This window comes from Dermacentor silvarum, chromosome 4 (assembly GCF_013339745.2).
Source record: "Dermacentor silvarum isolate Dsil-2018 chromosome 4, BIME_Dsil_1.4, whole genome shotgun sequence".
Lineage (NCBI taxonomy): Eukaryota > Metazoa > Arthropoda > Arachnida > Ixodida > Ixodidae > Dermacentor > Dermacentor silvarum.
Genome location: NC_051157.2, coordinates 107288926 through 107307797, shown reverse-complemented (window position 1 = coordinate 107307797; position 18872 = coordinate 107288926). Strand labels below are relative to the sequence as shown.

General features: G+C 44.9%; 1 protein-coding gene across 8 annotated transcripts; it reads right to left on the bottom strand.

Moving 5' to 3' along the window:
- Positions 1 to 507: 507 nt before the first annotated feature.
- LOC119450489 (serine/arginine-rich splicing factor 7-like) lies at positions 508 to 17742 on the bottom strand. Of its 8 annotated transcripts, none has more exons than XM_049665917.1 (6): positions 17602 to 17708; positions 17016 to 17123; positions 16112 to 16323; positions 13045 to 13212; positions 9784 to 9921; positions 508 to 1019 (listed from the first exon to the last, which is right to left on the bottom strand). In XM_049665917.1, the coding sequence occupies exons 3-6, from the start codon at positions 16321 to 16323 to the stop codon at positions 941 to 943; spliced, it is 597 nt and encodes a 198-aa protein (XP_049521874.1). In that variant the 5' UTR covers positions 17016 to 17123; positions 17602 to 17708; the 3' UTR covers positions 508 to 940. The 8 variants fall into 8 exon arrangements, with proteins under 8 accessions (XP_049521874.1, XP_049521871.1, XP_037569886.1 ...); XM_049665914.1 differs by having other exon boundaries at positions 16112 to 16423; positions 17602 to 17707; XM_037713958.2 differs by lacking the exon at positions 17016 to 17123 and having other exon boundaries at positions 17602 to 17742.
- Positions 17743 to 18872: the final 1130 nt, after the last annotated feature.

The window sequence follows — 18872 nt, the reverse complement described above, 5'->3', positions numbered from 1 at the left end:
TTATTATTGAATTCGTTTTGGGTATTTCCATAGGGCGGAAGAGACTGGTAGTATGCAAGACCAGTCCTAAACTTCTTCCGTTGCGTAGAGCCGCAGCTCGATAACGAAGCGCCGTATACGCGTCAAGGAGCAAGGCCGTCACATGTGCGGCTCATAGACCACGAAGCACTACAGCTACCAAGTCAGTTTGTTTCCTCTCCAGGAATGCGGTCGGTGGACAACAAAGTTTCGGCACTTGACCCAGCTACATCCGTCGTCTGTTCTAACTGGCCACTATAACTTCTAAATGAGGAATAGAGAACCCAAGTACACACTGCCGCAAGCCAATTACGCGAGATTTCGACTATACATGGCGGACCCTAGATTACATGGGGGCTTATAGAGCACTAAAATTAACAATATACTTAACCATATTTGTTTTGAAAACACACTTGACAGGAATCGCCAGGCACTTGGAAACCAGTCGATCCGTGCACCTCGACAAATCAGTCACACGGCGGACACATAAGGGGTGATGACAGCACATTTTATTTTTATTTTTCACAGAGAAGGAAACGTATGGTGGTAATTGAATGTTCTGTGGCAAGATGTTTGTGGGCAGCTGGACTGATTGTGGGCTTTCACTTGGAATGTCCTTAACGTTGAGACAAGTGCACACCCTGTGCCTTTCCTCCCCACAGAACCTCTTGCAGAAATAAACTGACCTAAGAGAATGAACACTTCTTGACAAGAACAAATGAATGACAAGAGCTATGATTATTTAGCCAAGCTGAGGAAGAAGTACGTGAAATGTCTGCAATGTGAATTTAGGAGAATGCAGATGCAAGCTTTTTTTTTTTTAGGGGGTGATGAATGCAGGACTGATGAGGTTTGCTGCTGCCGGCACCTGCGTTAAAGGACGAGTGCGTGCATCTTTTCAGTCAAGGTCTTGTGCATCTTTTTAGTCAAGGTTTCCATTGCGAGAGTCCCTGCGGCTTGGTGACTTGGATCCACTGCGGCCCCTCTTGGCAATAGGTGATCTGGTCAACATGCAAACAAAAGGAAACATGGTTTGGTGCATGACGAAGACAGCATCTCGAGTGCACCATGCTAGGTGGCACTCGAGTGGACACAAGTGAGATAATGGCCGACCAATTCTGAGTATAGTTATCAAAGCATGTAAAACAAACACAGAATGTGTTGTTTTGCTGATCTAACCAATCAGCAGACAATTCCTGCTTGCCCATTTCATTAACACAATTAGCATTTCTTCAACTCAGCACAGTACTGACAAATGAAAGAAGTACCCTACATTCAGCAAATCACAGTTGAGAAACTTTGCAATGTTCCAAGCTTTCAGCACAGGACCTAGCTACTTTTCAGAAACCTGATATTATACGTTAGGCTCCATTACCCTTAATCTAATCATAATCATGTTTATAATGCAACACAGTTCAATTTATGGGTGACTTAGGCAAATTATCAAAACAACATGCAAGTAACAGCATGTTTCAGCCACCACATTATTAGGACTTCTTGAGCCTGTTTAGAAACGTTTACAAATTGAAGTGACAAAGTAACTTTCTGTGATGCTCCCTGGCTTGTTTGCAAAGCATCTCAATTATCAATCACACTAAGTATTTCTACTGGCTTGAATGGCAGACACGATTTTAATATTTTTTCAACAGCTTCCCAGACATTAAACGCAAATTCCCTGGCAGTCTCTGACACTGGATGTTCAGGTGCAAAGCAAACTATTTTGTAGTTGCTTTCCAAGTTACCCTGGTTCACAAAACAAGCAAAAGACACCATAATTCGCAGATTACACAGATTCACTTCACAAACTTCAGCTCATTCATGCTTACAGATACCTTCGCCATAACCACAGTGGGTACACTAATTTCCATCATTCAAGACGAACTCTACCTGATATAAAGACCTTACTAGCGTTTTTTTTTTATATATGCTGCAGGGAGTTTTCTGTTGTGGATAGTTCAGCAAACGAGTTACTAAGTACTATGCATACTAAATATTTTTACTGTTTCACTTTTTCTTTTTTGTACCAGAAATAACTGTTAGCACGTTTCCATGGCCAGAAATAAATGTTAACAAGTTGTTTTAATTCTCCTCGATGTGGAATGGTGTTCTCCCTTTGTCAGGTTAAAAGGACACTAAAAGCAAAAATTAAGGCGAGCTAGATCCAAAGATGTGGCTTCAGCTATAATGGTAATAAGCACTTACGGAAATAAAAAAATCAGTGGCACCTCCTATTTTAGACTACGGTTCCCTCTCATGCGAGATCAACCCTGGCTGTTTCACAGAGAGCAGCAGATAAGTCATGTGGAGATTATGTTCACTCGTCCATTTTGGCACAGCAATTCAAATTGAGGAGCCACAGCTGGTCCATCGCTGGCAATTTTCTAAGCAACAAAGCCATATATTCGCACAGAGGAAATGAGATTTCTAGACGAATAACCTATCGATCTCACTTGCCTTAAAGGGGCCCTGAAACGCTACCTAATCACAGAATGACATCCCTATTAAATTGCGTCGCCTCACAAATCTCCCACTGCAAAAAAATTTCATATCCTTAAAGTACAAGCGAAGTTATTAGACCAATGAGCACCTCTCTCCTTTCACTTCAACTACCACGCTGGAAGCTACACGGAGAAAGCAAGGGGGCGTAAGTGTTTCCTGGCCCAGCACTCTGTGCTCTTATCTAAGAGGCTACATACAATGCTCAACTGTAAGATCGGCAATACAAAGACGAAATGGTGTTTGACTTTTTTCAGATTGCAAACATTATATTTTTCATTTATTTAAATCAAATGAGCAATAATTCTATTACTGAGAATGTTGTAGCAATCACAATCGGCTAATGGCTGTTGTGGGTCCAGCTGCTTGCAATGATGCTGCACGACATTGCGAAAGCGAGAGAAAGCCGTGTTACACTGCTTTTGACACAAGATTGTAAATTTCCGACTGCATTCGATGCAATAATATTTGGCTCATGATCACAGGAGCCTCGATAACAGATCAGATTTTCTAGCTTCAAAAAATGTTTACAGGCTTCTTTGATATTTTCTTTTGAGTCCCTTCAAAAACTACACACCACATCAAAAAAATATGCAGCAGTTGAATCTAGCTCATCAAAATGCACAAGGAGTAAAGTTTAATTTGTAAGTACTATCACCAAATAAATTTTTTTTAAAGAGCATGGTTCTCCTTCCCTCAAGTTATCACGCACAAGTGCCGCAAAAAAAAGTAATAATCTTTTCCCCAGCCTCTGTGATGCATGCGGCAGGAAGAAAGGTTAGACACTAATGTCCAGAGCTGAAGTTTGTGAAAGACAAATGTTTGGAAAGGTGGCAACTGCAACGACAAGAGTGCATTACAATGCAACAATTATTACATCTCACATCACAGGCATGTCATAAAGGTAAAAATGGCCCATTGGCTCAATACTTTTAGCCTCTGACCAAGATTAGCAGATATCTATGGACAACATGCCCAAAGCTACAACTACTAACTGGTGTGAATATCACACTCCAGTATATCAGCAAATGGTGCAGCAAGAAGCCCAAATTGCATTTATGTGTGCATAATATTTGATGCCCTTAATTTTTGTTTTTCCCTTGCCCCAATATATGACAAACTGCAAGTCCTGTATGAAGACACACGGCACTAGTGCTGCCAACTCTCAAGTGGATGAAGTTGGGACTGGGGCGGTGGCAACTGGTGATGACACTCAATTTTTTTAGTCCTACATTGACATCTATGCACCAACCAGCCCAAAATCATACTTTGGACAGCACAAACAGCCTTGCAGTCCACAAGCAGAGTGTTGTTTAGGTGTACGTACTGCTTAACCATTGGCCGACCTGCGCTGAAATCTCACACAGACGTACCATTTTCTATGAAGTTTTGTTTCATACTACTATGTTTTCGGGCATTAGTATGTACAACCCTCATTTCCGTCCACAACAAATTCCGAAAAGGGCGGTGCCTTAGGCGACACTACTCAAAACATTTAGATTCCACTTTAATGGAATGGTCGTGCTGTATGTCACTGCTACAGTGAACAGTGTTTACGTCTTACCCGTGACAGTGGCACTACCATGCTGTTGCAGTGAAATAAAAAATTTTTTTGTAACCTTGCTGCAGACAGCGCCCACCTTGGATTTATAGAAAACGAAACTGATAAATTATGCCCGAACACATGGTAATGAACTAACTTCATGCAAAATGGCACATATCTGCAAAATTTGAGTTAGCGCCTGTGTGTGTCACCTCTTCATTCGTCCTTGTCTTTTCATGCGCTATAAGCCTCACATTGAGTTCTTAGCCAGCATGTTTAGCAGGAAGTGCCGCGTGCACATGACACTGCTATTTATGCAACACTAAAGGCACAGCTACGCTAGCAACCTAAAAATGCAGCCCACTGTATAATCGCGTTCAATATGCGCTCCAACACAGTGCCCGTGGTCGAAGACTGCCAAGACTGCACAGCGTCAACACACAAAAACACAGTTCCAATTACTCATATTCAAGCAATTTTTCATACGTCGGCACTACTGCGCAGTCTTGGAGCCTCTTCGCCCATGGGTACCATGTTGCAGCTCACTTTGAACGCTACTTACTGTATAGTGTTTAAAAGCCCACCCGTGGCTGTGCAAAGATAAAAAACTTAAAGCAAACAAAATGATATACGCACAGCGAGAAGCAAGCTAAGCAGCAGACATGAGGTACAATTAGCATCACACAAGCACAAGCTAGCAGTTGGTCCAGTGAATGCGAGGGTTGAACGAAGGTCACAGACAAGGGTTCGCACAGTGCCACGTGCATTTGATTTCAGCACTGCCAGGAACAAGTCAATGTGCTAGCCACCAAATTTATGCAAGGCTCTCCGTGTTTGAAAAAAATGGTGCTGCCCTCCTCCAGATGGTCCAGCTCCATTGTGCAGAGGGCCACGACAATGTAAAAGAAGCACAGTGTACACCCCACATGGTTTGTTGAAGTTGAAACCAATAATATTAAAATTTGGTGAAATATACTGCTTTTATGATTATTTCAAAACATTACAGATTCGCAGCTAGAATAATAGGCACCGGAGAATAGAAACGCCTGTGAGCTTCACTCTTGAAATATCCACAAAGACGGCCAACAACCCCGATTGGTTGTTGGAGTTGGTGTCGCAGCTGCCGATAGGTAAGAATGATCAATGGCTTTGAAAGAACAAGCTCTGTAAGATAGCAAATATCTGTTTTTTTTTTTTATATAAGGACTATTGTGCTAAGCTAGATGGGAATAAAATGGTGAAATTGCCGATATCACTATGACAATTGTAAACAAGGTTAAAAATCCGGCATACTATACAATAAACTTGTAAATGTTAGCAGCTATGAAACCATGCTTTCCAAGTACGCTGGTGGAAAATACTTGCTAGTGCTATCTCCAGCCTGCTCTTATAAGTTTCTGGTACAGTTCCAATTCTCAAACTATGCACTTGGTGAAGGTTCAGAAGTTCTTGGACAAACAATACAAAGCAGGCCACTATGAAAACCTAGCAAGAAGTACTGCTCTGGGCACTTATTTCACGGTCTGATAGTGTGTTTGAGCATGTTTCATAAACGGAAGCCTATGTGAAGACCAGCTACTCATTCTGTCAAGTTCATTACATCACACTGCTGCCATGACATGTTCATTACTGAGCAGCCACTAAGGCAATGTAACACAGCTCAAATTTACCATAATTTCTGAATCGCTTATCTACCAGCAAACTTGTTAATTTTATAACTAAAAAATTTTGTGTACAAAATCCCACGTAAGGGGAGGGGGAGTGAGAATATCACACTTAGGAAAGTGTTTTTAGCACCCCTTATTGGATACGTGCACACTTTTAGACATAGCACGCAAGTGACAGCCAACTTGAAACATCAGAGACTTGTCATGACAAGATTGTGTTTAGATCACTAAGTTTTTTCCAGCGCTTTCACAGCCTCCAGTTTTCTTTGCTTCAGGAACATACCTGGATAACCTTGCTCAAAACAAGTCACATTTTGAGTGCTGTCTTTGAGGACACCGCAAGTATCACTATTTCTTGCATGCACTTTAGCAATCTTGCACTGCCACAACATTAAATCAGTTTTACAAACAGAATTTATTTTTCATAGAACTTGATGCAACAATCATAAAGTCACAGAATGAGTAAAGCTTATAAAAAAAATTGGGACAGTTGGTAGGTATGGGATTACAGCTGTGTATCTAACTGTATCCAGTAACAGCACATTGGGGATTCTGCAGACGTTTGCCAGCTTCTTAACATCCCTCAAAATTAAACACCAAACACACAGTGTGAAGGACATAATGGAAAACACCGACAATCCTGCAGACTAGCAAGAAAGGAATTCGAGGGTGCTTTCTGAATATAAACTAAGTGATAAAAGTAGCGTGCCAATACTACAGGGGTCATTGTTGAACAGAAAATTTAATTTTGCAAGATGAACAGCACTATATTTACAGCAGTCATCCTGATCAGCCTATTTTTATGTCCACTGGCCATAATTTCCTCATTTTATCACTAAACTTGATTTTCTGCCATGCTCGACTGCGCTTCCCTTCACTTGGTATCCATTCTGTAACTCTAATGGCACGTACACATTAGCGGCAAAACGCGCGCTGCGAGAGCAGCCGCGAAACAGGTTTTTCTTGCCGCGGCAGGGATCGCTCCTGGACCGATTTTTTGCGGTTTGCCGCGTGCCGCGGATGAAGGAGACCAATCAGAGTGGCCCGCTTGCTTGACGTGCGCGCGGGAAACTGGTGTCACGCGGACCCGCCCGACCACTCGTTTCGCACTACCGTCTGCACGCGTCAGCTCCCGGACGGAGCTGACGGATAGTTCGAGAAGGGGCGAGGAGTCTAGTCTGTCACATGATTGCCGCAGTGGTGCGCCGCCAGTTGGTGTGGCCACCCTGCCGCAGCTGCGTTTTGACGCCGGCAGCGCGCGTTTTGCCGGTAGTGTGTACGTGCCATAATGGTTCACCGGTTATCCATCCTACGCATTACCGGGCCTGCCCAGCTCCATTCTTTCTCTTAATGTCAACTAGAATTTCGGCTATCCCCGTCTGCTCTCCGACTCTTCTCCTACTCTACTACTCTCTTCCCATCTGCTCTCTACTCTCTTCCCATCTCTTCTACTACTCTCTTCCCATCTCTCTTAAAGTTACGCTGAACATTTTGTTTCGATTACATTTACAGCTAAGTTTGGTTTATTTTTTTTTGCAGCCCATAAAAATCACAGGTGGGCCTCTAGTGCGCCTAAGATCGTCGCGCAGCCATATCTCACCGCGCTGGTACCCGAAGATGGCCACTACGATGACGTCAGTGCAACGTATTATCACGCGCAGACGGTTTGGCTTTTTCACGGCGATTGTTTTTCACCGGTTTATCATTGTTATCGCTCTGACGTTCGACGCAAGACGCGCTTTTTGTTGCCGTTTCACCGGTTTATCATTGTTATCGCTCTGATGTTCGACGCAAGACGCGCTTTTTGTTGCTGTCATGTTCCTTGCTTACGCCCCTTCTCGACCTGCTGGTACCCCAATATGGCGTCCGCAATGACGTCCGTGCAACCTATTGTATAGAGAAACTGTACAACTTCAAATGTTGGAAAAAAATTTGTTTCACCAATTCATTTTACACGACGTTTCCTACTTTGAGAACAACTTGAATGGAGGCACTGCCCCCTTTCGTCTGTTCCACTCACATCCCCCTTCTTGGAAAGAGTGCTTCTTGGAGTGTGTGGTAGCCACATGCCAAGGTCACCTTCCATAGCATAGCTAAGCCATCAAAGCTGGTCAGAGCATTGGCATTTGGTTTGCCTTACAGTGGTCACATGTGCCTGCCACAATTGTTACATCCAGTAGCAGTTGCCACAGCAACAGTAGCGGCCAAATTGGCCAAGCACCACTAATGGCACGATACAAAAGTACACTAGAGCCTGTCAGGTGCTCCGAGGCTGTTGAATGTTCAACTGGAAGCTTTCAGTGAGCAATTTTTTTTTTCCCTACAGAAGCACATAGTCCAACAGCAGGGGAAGTGATAGTTGGTCAAAAAAAGCTACAGCACAGACCACTCATAGCGTAAGTCACCCGGAGTCGCAAATATCTGCACTATAACCAAAACCACATTTCCAAAGGCTGCACATGTGCAGAACATGCAGACCAAGCAGCCACGCATATAAAAGAATCGAAGCATATGACTGGGATGTTTGCGTCCATTTAATTTAAGCACAGCTCTTTTCGCATTAAACTAAAAAGGACGAAACAAAATTGCTCAATTATTCGAAATTCCCTGCAGCATTGCCATTATGCCACAGAACTAATGCAGAGCGGCGAGCAGAATTTCAGACGCCATGCAGTGTCTGGTTTGATTACTCAGACTGATTGGTGTACGCGCAATAACGAAAACATGACGACCACAAACCAAGTTGCCGCCATTCAAGTGTTGCCCGGGCCACCTGTGCCCTCACTTTCGTCATCAAGGTGGTTCCTCTGCTTTCCAAGCGCCGTACAGTCACTGCAATGTGCTTCATTGACTCGGCATCAATCCGCAACGTTAGTCGTTGACTCCCGACGAGGCGCACTGGTTAGGGCTAGGCGGCGGGGGTGTCTGACGGTATGCTGTCATGGGAAGCTCGCCCCTTGATCGGTTCGTACCCATAGACGATCACCTAGAGCTTGGGCATGTGAACATGCGCACAGGCTGAACTGACAGCACGTGTGAAATGGAGTGTGTTTCTCGGGCTATCAGCCGCGGCAACTACTGTGAATCCCTACCAAGTTTGTATGTGCTCGTACTGGTAGGAACAGCAAAAGCTCGCCTGTGGGCATAAAGAACTAAATTTGCAGAACACCGCTTAAACTGACAGCAGTCAAGGTCACACGCGCGATATCTGGACTTCACAACAGGCGCTTACAAACTGAAGCGGCACTCACTGCGGAGTGCACACCGCTGTTATGTGGCCGAAGAAAGGCTTCCCTGCAGCCTAGGCAACCACTGCGTGCCCGCATCGCGCTGCCATTCTTTTTCCATTCCTGGTTTGGTTGCTCTTCGCACGCGGCTCCCCCTCCTCCGAATCACCCTCATTACTCTGCCCACTTTTGGTCGACGCACCTCATTAAAAAGTGCACTCGCCTGCGGGATTTTTCCCGTGAGAGCTTTATTATAACTAGTATTTCGTCTCGCACAGCTGCACTATAAGCCCTATGCGCATACACGGAGTTTTATGGGAGGTTAAACAGGAGTCGGAAAAGGTTGAGTTATAGCCAGTTACTATAATTACGGTCGGTTTATAGCTGGTAACTATAAACGGTTACCGCTGTGTATTAGTAGTAGTGAAATTTCCAAGTGATTCACATCAGAAAAGAAAACTTGACATCCTATTCTCTCTTAATATCCCAAGAAACTTTTGTAAAAAAGAAAATGTCATGCTTTCTACCAATTTCTTTCATATATTTAGGTTGGCCTTTGGTTAACATTTCAAATCGAATCGAAGTTTATCTAACATTGCGTGGGCTGTGACTTGTGTGCATACGTCTCTGCGCAGCCCAGAGCTTTCAATAAGAACCCGACCTACACACTGTTCCGACCCAACAGTGGCAACAAACTTGCTCCCGACACCGGCCAAGCAGAGGTGCCATGCACGTGCAGCAGCAGCAGGCAGGCAGTGGGGGGACAACAGAGAAACCGTGTCTCGGTGTGCAGTTACCTGCAGTGGCCGTGGGAGGGGGTTGTGCCACTCACCGGCTGCGTGAGCGGCTGCGAGATCCAGCAGGCGGGGACCTCCGCGGCGACCGGCTCAGCGAGCGGGACCGGCCACCACCACCACCACCTCCGCGACGGGGACTGAATGACCGGCTCCTGGACCTTGATCGGCTGCGGCTGCGCGAATGACGACCCCGAGACCACGACCTGTTACTGCAGTCAACAAACTCTGACACCGCTAGGCTTACTCCTGCCATGGCTTAAACCTTGGGTGGCCCAAACCCTGATGGCGACAACCTGCCTTCTACACCAAAAACCCTCCCCTTTCTTCTGCACCCCACTCCCATGACCCAAACACACATGACAATTTGGAATGTGGGATAAGAAGGGAGAAACAAAAAGCAATAGAAACAAAGAAAACAAAAATGGCAGAAAGGGGGGGGGGGGGGTAAATTGAAGAGCTCACAAAGCATGCTAGACATTCACCTGAAGTGCATCACCTACAGCAACCTAAATTTGGCATGTGACAGACTGACAACAGAATTCCTTTCTCATGACATGGCATTTGGGTTGGCATACAGAATCATACTGACATACCTAATAAATGTGACATGACTGAAATAAGCCTTAGCAGCCACCACAAACTATTTTTAAAGGCTATTCCAATATACTTGCATTTGGTGCCTGGCATTAACTTGACAAAGCTCATGCCAAATTGTAGAACTTTTGAGAAATGGTAACTTGCGAGTACAGTGGAATTTCGATCTCTCGGAACAGGAAAATAAAGCTTATCCAACCAAATCGTATCATCGGGAAAAGAAAAAAAAAAATGTACGCAGAATCGTATCAATGAGGTTCCACTGTACTATAGCAATGATGCTGTGACCAAGAAACACTGCAAAGCCTTAAAAGGTAAACAGCAACCATCCAAAAGAAAAGTCCAACAAAGTGCCAAGTTGGAGAAAGACAAAGAAAATTCTAGAACAGAAAGCTGGCACACCACGGAGCTAAGTGAACTCATACATGCTCAAGAACTGTAGCAACATGAACCCAGGCTACAAAACATGTTATGCAATAAACATGAAGTGTGTAATTACCACATTTACTCGATTCTAACCTGCACTACAATACTGACAAGCTTTCATTCTTGGCATGAAACATTTCTGTAATTAAACCCAATCCACATGTTGCTACAGCTGTAGGAACTACATAGCTTTGTGCCCATTCCATAAATTTGTCAGGCTATATAGTATATTCTAGACACTATATTTAGGCTATGGCCTACAAGGAATTTAAGAAATGCAGTAGCCTTCTAGAAACCCACAGGCAGCACGAAAGATAAGATGCTTCTATGCAAGTCCTTTGATAGCAACAATGAGTGGTACATATTCTACAGTAGCACGGATACAATCAGTTTTCTTTTTCTAAGTGAGCACAAACTGCGATTACTCTGTCTTACAATGACACACTGATGAGTGTACAATCAAGGACATTCAATTTACGATTTCTTTCTCGTTTTTTTTTTTTTTTTCATTTTTGAGCATGAAAACTGGGGTGCTTGTTACAACCAAGAAAATTGGATTTACACTTCTGGCTATAAAAATCGGTTGGGCATTACAATTGAGAGTATGTTAAAATCTGTTAAAGATGGTACATCTATCTCAATTTTCCTCAAAGCTGCGCTGCACAATTTAACAGGTCCTTTTTTTTTTTAACACTGCACAAAAATTGCATATGCGTAGATTTCTCAAGAAAAACATTGCGTCTTACAACTGTACAATTACTAACTTACGAAAATTAACCTGACCAGCTTTAAAATATTGGCCAGCAATGTGATGTAGCCAGTCTTCTCACTGCACACACACAAAAAAAAAAAAAGCCCAAGGTGCAAAGAGTGACCACAAATAAAAACCCTTCACCACCTGGGATGCTCTTCTAGGTGTGTCACACAGTTCCTTCCGAGCAATGCAGCATGCATCACACTGTGCTACCTCTTTCCCAGACCTTTGCAATGGGCACCCAGAGTCTGCATGACACTTGAGAGCCTGCACTCAGCCATTCAGCACACAAAGAACCCCTTCCACCAACTAGGCAACGCCAGTCCCACTACTCCAGCCATACTAAACCTTTCCCGCAAGCATCAAGGTGCTGCTCACTTATTGGGCCACGGGCTCGAGGGACCCCCTTAAGACGCTCTTCCTCACACGCGGCTGGAGAACGCCCCCTCCTTCACCTTCCACAACCACTCGACACACCCGTGGCTTCCCCATTCCTACCCGTTCCCATAGAACGGGGCCCGCAAGCGCTGCTCTCCAGAGGCCTCTCGACAAAAAGGAGCCACAGGGCTCATGCCATCAAAAAACGCAAAAGAGGGCTCATTCACCGCATAACTCTCAGATCGGGCCACTTAGGAAGTGCAGGGCAGCCCCGTGAGGCGGGGCCCCCAACCTCGGACACCACTCACCTTTGGCAGCAGCAGCAGCAGCAGAAGCAGCCGCCGCGCATTCTGCCCACTCGCCGAGGTGCACAGTGCAATCTCTTGCCGCTAGTGGCAACTCTCTTCCCGACACCCTCTCAGTAGTAGAAGTAGTAGTAGCTGTGGAAGTACGCAGTAGTAGTAGTGTGTTCCGCGGAGCGGTTTGCCCCCATCGTGTCTCAGTGGCAGTGGAAGCTCTCTTTCTCTCTTAGCAGACTAGCAGAGCGGAAGAAGCCGAGTAGCAGTGCTGGCTGCCGCCCCCGTTCGCTTGCAGCAGTGGCCGCCTCGCTCATCATGTGATCATCTGTCTAGCTGCCCCCTTTTTTGGCGCTGTAGTAGTAGTAGTAGTAGTAGTGGCTGTGGTGGGAGTGCTGGCATCGTGAGCCGCTGCCAACCACCGCCGACTCAACCGAAGCCTCTCGTGCGCAGACATTTACGACAACGGGGGCGAGGCTCAGGCCTACAAAACACGGGGCATCAGCATTACTCGCCACACAGACGCACGTGCACGCACTCACACACACATACGCCACCTATGCAATGCAAAGAAACCCAAAAGCCCCACAGCCAACTTGAGTCACAATAACCTGTCTACATCTGCCCACTAGCACCCATGTCCCATAGCTCCTGTAACATGACACCCTTACAAGGACAGGCAAAAGATTAGGAAGTCAATGTTTGCCTCTCTTAAAAGTTTACACATTTTCGTTCCCTACAGTAAAGTGCACTACCACTACTCTACTCTGTCCTGACTAAATTTTCTACCAGTGTAATGAGAAAAAAAATTTAATGACAAGCGCCTGCGATCAGAGAAAATCACTTACCGCGAGGAGTTCCTGCGCGAGTAGACTCTGCAGTCTCTGGCATAGTGTCCCCTTTCGCCGCAGTCGTAGCAACGGTCAGTTGGTTGGAAGGGGCGCGAGGAGCCGCGGTAAGAGTTGCGAGACTTCCCTGTGGACAACTCTACACGCACACGACGGCCGCAAAGCATCCTGAAAAACCACCAGTTACTGCAGCGGCAGCAAAGCCCAACCAGTTGTTGCCACAACATGTGGGCACATTATAAAACCACAAAGACTCCCCAAGGAAAGCAGTCCAATTGGCCAGAACAGCAGAAGCAGCAGCGAACACCTACAGTGTTCTCTCTCTCAGGTTGCTAAGGGTACGTTGCACAAGAGAATGAAACGAGACTTGATTTAAATGTCTATTGCTTGAAAGAGCAATTACTCAGGGAATATTTTTATGGTCGCAGCTGTTATGCTACTTCAGCGAGTCAGCTATTTAAAGGGACACTAAAGGCAAATACTAAGTCAAGCTGAAGTGATGTATTAGTGCACGAGTATCTCTAAAGCGTCAATATTGTCGCGAGCAGAGCCTTAGTAATAGATAAATTAAGGTAAATGCAGGACACGATTAGCGACTCCCCTGGGACATTCAAGTACTCGCCCGATGACGAAGGCACTCATTTAAATTCTGTCTCTAGTACTGAACCACTCGTTATAAAAACATCATTGTACTGTATTATAAGAAGAAGAAAATACTACTTCACCAGTTCTATTACACTTTTACGGAAAAGAACTGACATTACACCGTTGACAATGACGCGGGCGGTCAAAAGGTTTCGTCTTCGCTCGACTCTGCGCCGCCTGCACTTTCGCGTTTCAGTTTTTCTGTTATCGTGTAGTGTTGCGCTTGTTTTTCTGGCTCGCGAACCTCGCACTAACTGCAAGTAGCAGAGAGTTCCACTTCCATGCGACGTCGCGGAATGCCCGAACGGTCTACGCCACTTTACCAAAATAAGCTGCAGCGGCGCACCGTACCGCCATCTGTCGGGCGCTGTTACACTCACCAACGGCAGAAAATGGCGTATGCAACGTCACCACTCCTCGGTTGGCGTGGCGGGTGATTTGAATTGCAATAAAGGTACTTGGACCCTTCAGATCCAATTTTCTCGTAAACTAAGTCTTTTCTTTGCATGAGACAAGCGTTTTGAGGTTTCTGGAAAAGTATTTGAACAGTCCACGTCGACTTAGTATTTGCCTTATTGTAACTTTAAACGGACTGATAACTGACCAGAATATGTAGCAAGATGATGGAAATGCAATAGACATGATTTATAGCGATAGAATCAAGTGCCCTGTTCGTGATTTCAGAAGTAACTAATTTTAATTTGGCAAAGAAAGTCTCAAAAAACAGTGGCGTGAACTGGCGGTGAAGCCTTCATACTTAGGACATAGTATACGAGATTACTGTACGCAAATCGGCTGTGCTTTATTCCAAGTGTATTACGAAGTAAAAAAAATTTTTGAAATTCCCGATACACCTTTCTGTTGCTACATAAGTGTTTTTCAGAGCGTGATAGAAGCCCACAAATACGCCCAAAATTGTTGTGCAACTGGCCGCTCTAGGCACTTTGCGTGTATTTGCGGGCATCTTTCACGTTCGGAAAATAGCTTATGTAGCACATATTGTGCAAAAGAAAGCTGCATCGGGAGTTTCTCATGTTGCTCTACAATTTCATCATTGACACTTTTCATCTAATTATAATAATTGAGAAGTTGATTATTAAGACTATCTAATTAGGCGAAATGAAAAAATCTGAGTATTTGCAAGTGATGGCAAACAACATTACCTTGGTTCTGTCTAGCTACGTAGCATTTGCATATTTTTAAAGTTTGGTCCAAGTTAAGTGAAACACTCTCTATAGACACTGCTAATCACAAATGAAGACTGCAGCTGCCACTGTTTAAGCTTACCAGAGCACACTTATCGGTAATCAAATCGGAATAGTTTCCATTTAGCGGTAACCCAGTCAGATGTGTGATTGAGGTCTCGCAGTGTCCTTCTCAAGCGCAGGAAGCAGAAAACAAGCCACTAGTGTATGTGGGTTCAGAAAAGGGCTGTTAAGTCTATAGAAGAGAGCTAGAAAGAAATTAAATTCTCGGATTTTACAAGCCTGCAACCCCTAATCTAGCTATGACGCACACCACAGTTGCGGACTCTGGAGGATTAATTTGACTAACTGGGGTTCTTTACCGTGCACTTAAATCTAAGTATACATTAACGTTTTTCGCATTTCACCCCTACTGAAATGCAACCACAGCAGCCGGGACAGTCTTAACAGAGGGATGCTTCATGGCCACAGTCATCTGAAAACATTGCCACTGCAATGCAGAGGCCACCTTGTGTGCTATACACGCTTTATCCTTGCTGTACACTTGACCAAAAAAGAGAAATCATGCCCAACAGCTGGCAGTAGTGTATGCAAACCAATGAGGTCTGGTGCTGTTTTTTTCACAAGTGACATATATGTACCTTTGGCATTCTATGAAATTAAAGGGACACTAATGAGCAACATAAGTCAATTTAGACTGGTAAAGTACGATTTCAAAGTTCTATTTTCAAACTTTCAGTGGATTAATATTGATTATTAGCAAATAAAATGAAAACCAACATCCGTTACATTTAATGCTATAAAAAAGGTGTTTTGGAACGTGTGGAAGACATCAGCTTTCAAAGCATTTTCCAATTTCAGGCACCTCGTAACACAGGAAAAGCTTGCTAGGTTGGTTTTCTAAAAATGCAACATGTTTATATATTCATAAAAGGATAACCAGGCTACAGAAGACGCCTATAAATTAATAAGCTGGTGCAGAAGCTTCACACAGTGGCGTCACCACCTCATCTTTACTTTCCATATGTTTGCTGGCCTACCAAGTCGTTTTTCTGATGGCGAGTTATCTCTTCGCTATTGCAGAAGCGTAAACTACTACAGCCCAACTTAGCATTCCTCTTTAGTGCCCCTCAACACCAAATGAGCAAATGGCTGCGTTAGCAGACTTATGCTAGCAAGAAAATGGAATGAGCGTTGCGCTGCACCGCGGTACTCACTTGCCATCAAGAGCTCGCACAGCATCCCGTGCGTCTCGGGGGTCCTCAAACTCGACGAAAGCGAAGCCTGGCGGACTTCGGGCTACCCAAACGTTGCGCAGGGGCCCATAGTAGCCAAATGCCTCCTCCAACTCATGCTTGGTGCCACTGTTGCCCAACTCACCGACGTACACCTTGCAGTCTATGGGGCAGGTGTCTCTGTAGCGTGCCATCTGCGGAGAATCCCGGGAGGACATTTTTGCGTTGGACTGCAGACGCCGTGCGTGGGGAGGAGGGGCGGCAAAAGCTGACAGGACATCCACTGGAGCTGTCCTGGCGAATACCACACACACACGCGACCACACAAACACACGTTAGCGGCGCACACGCACACACTTGCTCGCCAGGCTCGCTCGGCCAAACACCACGGTTCGACGGGTAGCTCGTCTGGCGAACGTCAATAGGGGGGAATGGGGGGCAGAGGTAAAAATAGAAGCTTGTAGTACGTGCAAGGAGGAGTCATGAAAACAACCACTGGTTCCTTTTCATTTCTCAAATATGTTCGTGCTACTAAAACACTGCGACTCGCGTGGTGCTATCAAGAAACGGCTGCGCTACGTCCGTTTTTCTTTTTCTTTTTTTTCTTATTTCCCCCTTTCTTGAGGCGTACGGACGAGACCATTAACACCGAAGTGAAAAGCTAGACCTAAACTGAGAACGTGTGCCAAATTCTGAACTACGCTGGTCATCACACCGCTGGTACAATCGGTAGAGTAGTTAATCCGCCATACCACCGAAAGTCGCAGAGCTTTTTCAGCCACCCGTAGCGGGGAGCGCTGTTCGGTGCAAATCGAAATTCGAACGCGTTAAACTACCGCAGACGTTATGGCGCAGCACTGTTCAACGCATCGACCATGAAACGTACCGTGGTTCTTGGATCGGCTACGTTGTTTTCAGAAGATGGCGTAAAATTTCAGGGCGTGTAATCTTATCGATGTAATTCGGGCCGGCGAACTTCAGGCACGCTACGCAACTAAAGTAGAGAAAAACAGCACCTGCTAAGCAAGAGCACTTAAGTCAAATATGAAAACAAGGGGAGAAACGCGTTAAACAGGTAAAGCACTATCTGCTCTTTTTTCGACTAGAAAACCGCATGAGGGAATAGAAAGCCTGCCGTAAAGCAGGCACTGCCGCCATGTTTATGCCGGCGCGCCATAACTCAAACGTTTCAGCAGCAAGCCTTCTACACAATGGGGGCAGAATTATTTAGTGCGATTTCGCGCTTATAATGTTGCTCAAACGTAAAGTAAATTAATTGCGAGAACAAGACCGCTATTTTCACTAGCAGCGCTAACCGGCCGGATAGGCTTAGAGATACCGCTTCCTTTGTTTTAAGTTTACAACTTGCATCGAACTCGTTAACGAAATGTGGCTCCTTCATAAGTCTTGTAGACAACACTTAGTTACTACTGAACCAGAATGTGCAAGCGTTGTACGCAAAACAGACCCACCTTTTTTTATCTCAAATGTGCGGCGATCCGACCACCGCAAGCTAAGGCGCCACGAGAAACCGAAAAACGCCTAGACCTATCCCAGCATGCACTGTGGCAGGACCGCAGACCAACCGTGCCGCAGACTGCAAAATGCAAACTACAAATAGAAAAGCCATGAAAAAAAAAAAAAAAGCTAACAAAATAAAAAAAACGAAGTTGGTGATTTGTATTTTTAAAAATGAGTAAATTTAGCGATAACTACTTATTTGGTAATGTTGATTCTCGTCAATTGTAAAAGTATGTGTATCAGCCGAAAAAATTAATGACGTGTCAACCAGTGCTGCCGACCCTAGGGAAATTTCTCTAAATCTAAGAAATGTACGTCGTCGTTAGGGAAAAGGGGAAAATTGTCAAAATCTAGGGAAGTTTTCCGCTTACACATGGAGGAAAGAAACCACTGTCGCGATGGAACTACAGAGGTGACGGCGTGGTTTGATTTTAGTCACTGCAAATTACTTTCGCATTGGCACGCTATGTATAACTTATAATCGTACAACAGTTCAGTGAAATTGTCAAGTAAACGACAAGGTGTGGATGCCCTGCGGCAGTTAACAGATCACTCTTACTGAGCTATATTGCAGTTCGTATACCTATAGTGTTGCTGTCAATTTCTGCATACCTTTAATACGGTGGCTACCTTTAATGAAATATACAGGGTGTCCCAGCTAAAGGTAGCCAATGTTCTAAAAACGACGGAGTGTGGTAGGAGGCTCAAACCAACTCAGTGGTGTTGAGGTTCGCGTGTCTGCGGTGTTTTTTTTTTTTTCGTTTTGCAAAGTCAATTAATTAGCATAAACTAATTGCCTAACTTTGAAACGAAATCCGGGTATCTGTACAGCGGTTCCGGGACGGGCTTGGCGTTTACGGGGGCCGCAAGGTACGCGCCAGCAACTGTCGCTAGTAAGATATAGCGAACGAATAGAATAACATGACATCAGCATTTTCCTTCCCGATTAAACAGATTAAATGCGATCAACATTTATTCAAGCCCGAGCTTCTTTTTTTTTTTTTTTCCTTCTTCTTGCCTTGTGTGTTCGGGCTTCATTCCACAAGTGGAGCGAATGATATGTTAATGCACGTCACGTCGAAGCGCGACGCACCTTCCTCACCGCCGCTCGCTCTGTGCGCCCGATAGCGACAAGGCACAGTGCCTCGAAAAAAAAAAAGGCCTTCTAGTGATCGGTCGTAGTGGTGCTGTTAAAACCCCTATATATAAAAAGTAGCGCCAA

Bases quoted from the DNA above. Each gene is read 5' to 3' on its own strand.
- LOC119450489 (XM_037713952.2), bottom strand. From the start codon at position 16,347: ATGTCCTCCCGGGATTCTCCGCAGATGGCACGCTACAGAGACACCTGC. The intron at 13,213-16,111 runs GTGAGTACCGCG...GTGGTTTTTCAG, and splicing joins GTGCGAGCTCTTGATGGCAA to GATGCTTTGCGGCCGTCGTG. The intron at 1,020-9,783 runs GTGAGTGGCACA...CATGTTGACCAG, and splicing joins CGCAGCCGCTCACGCAGCCG to ATCACCTATTGCCAAGAGGG.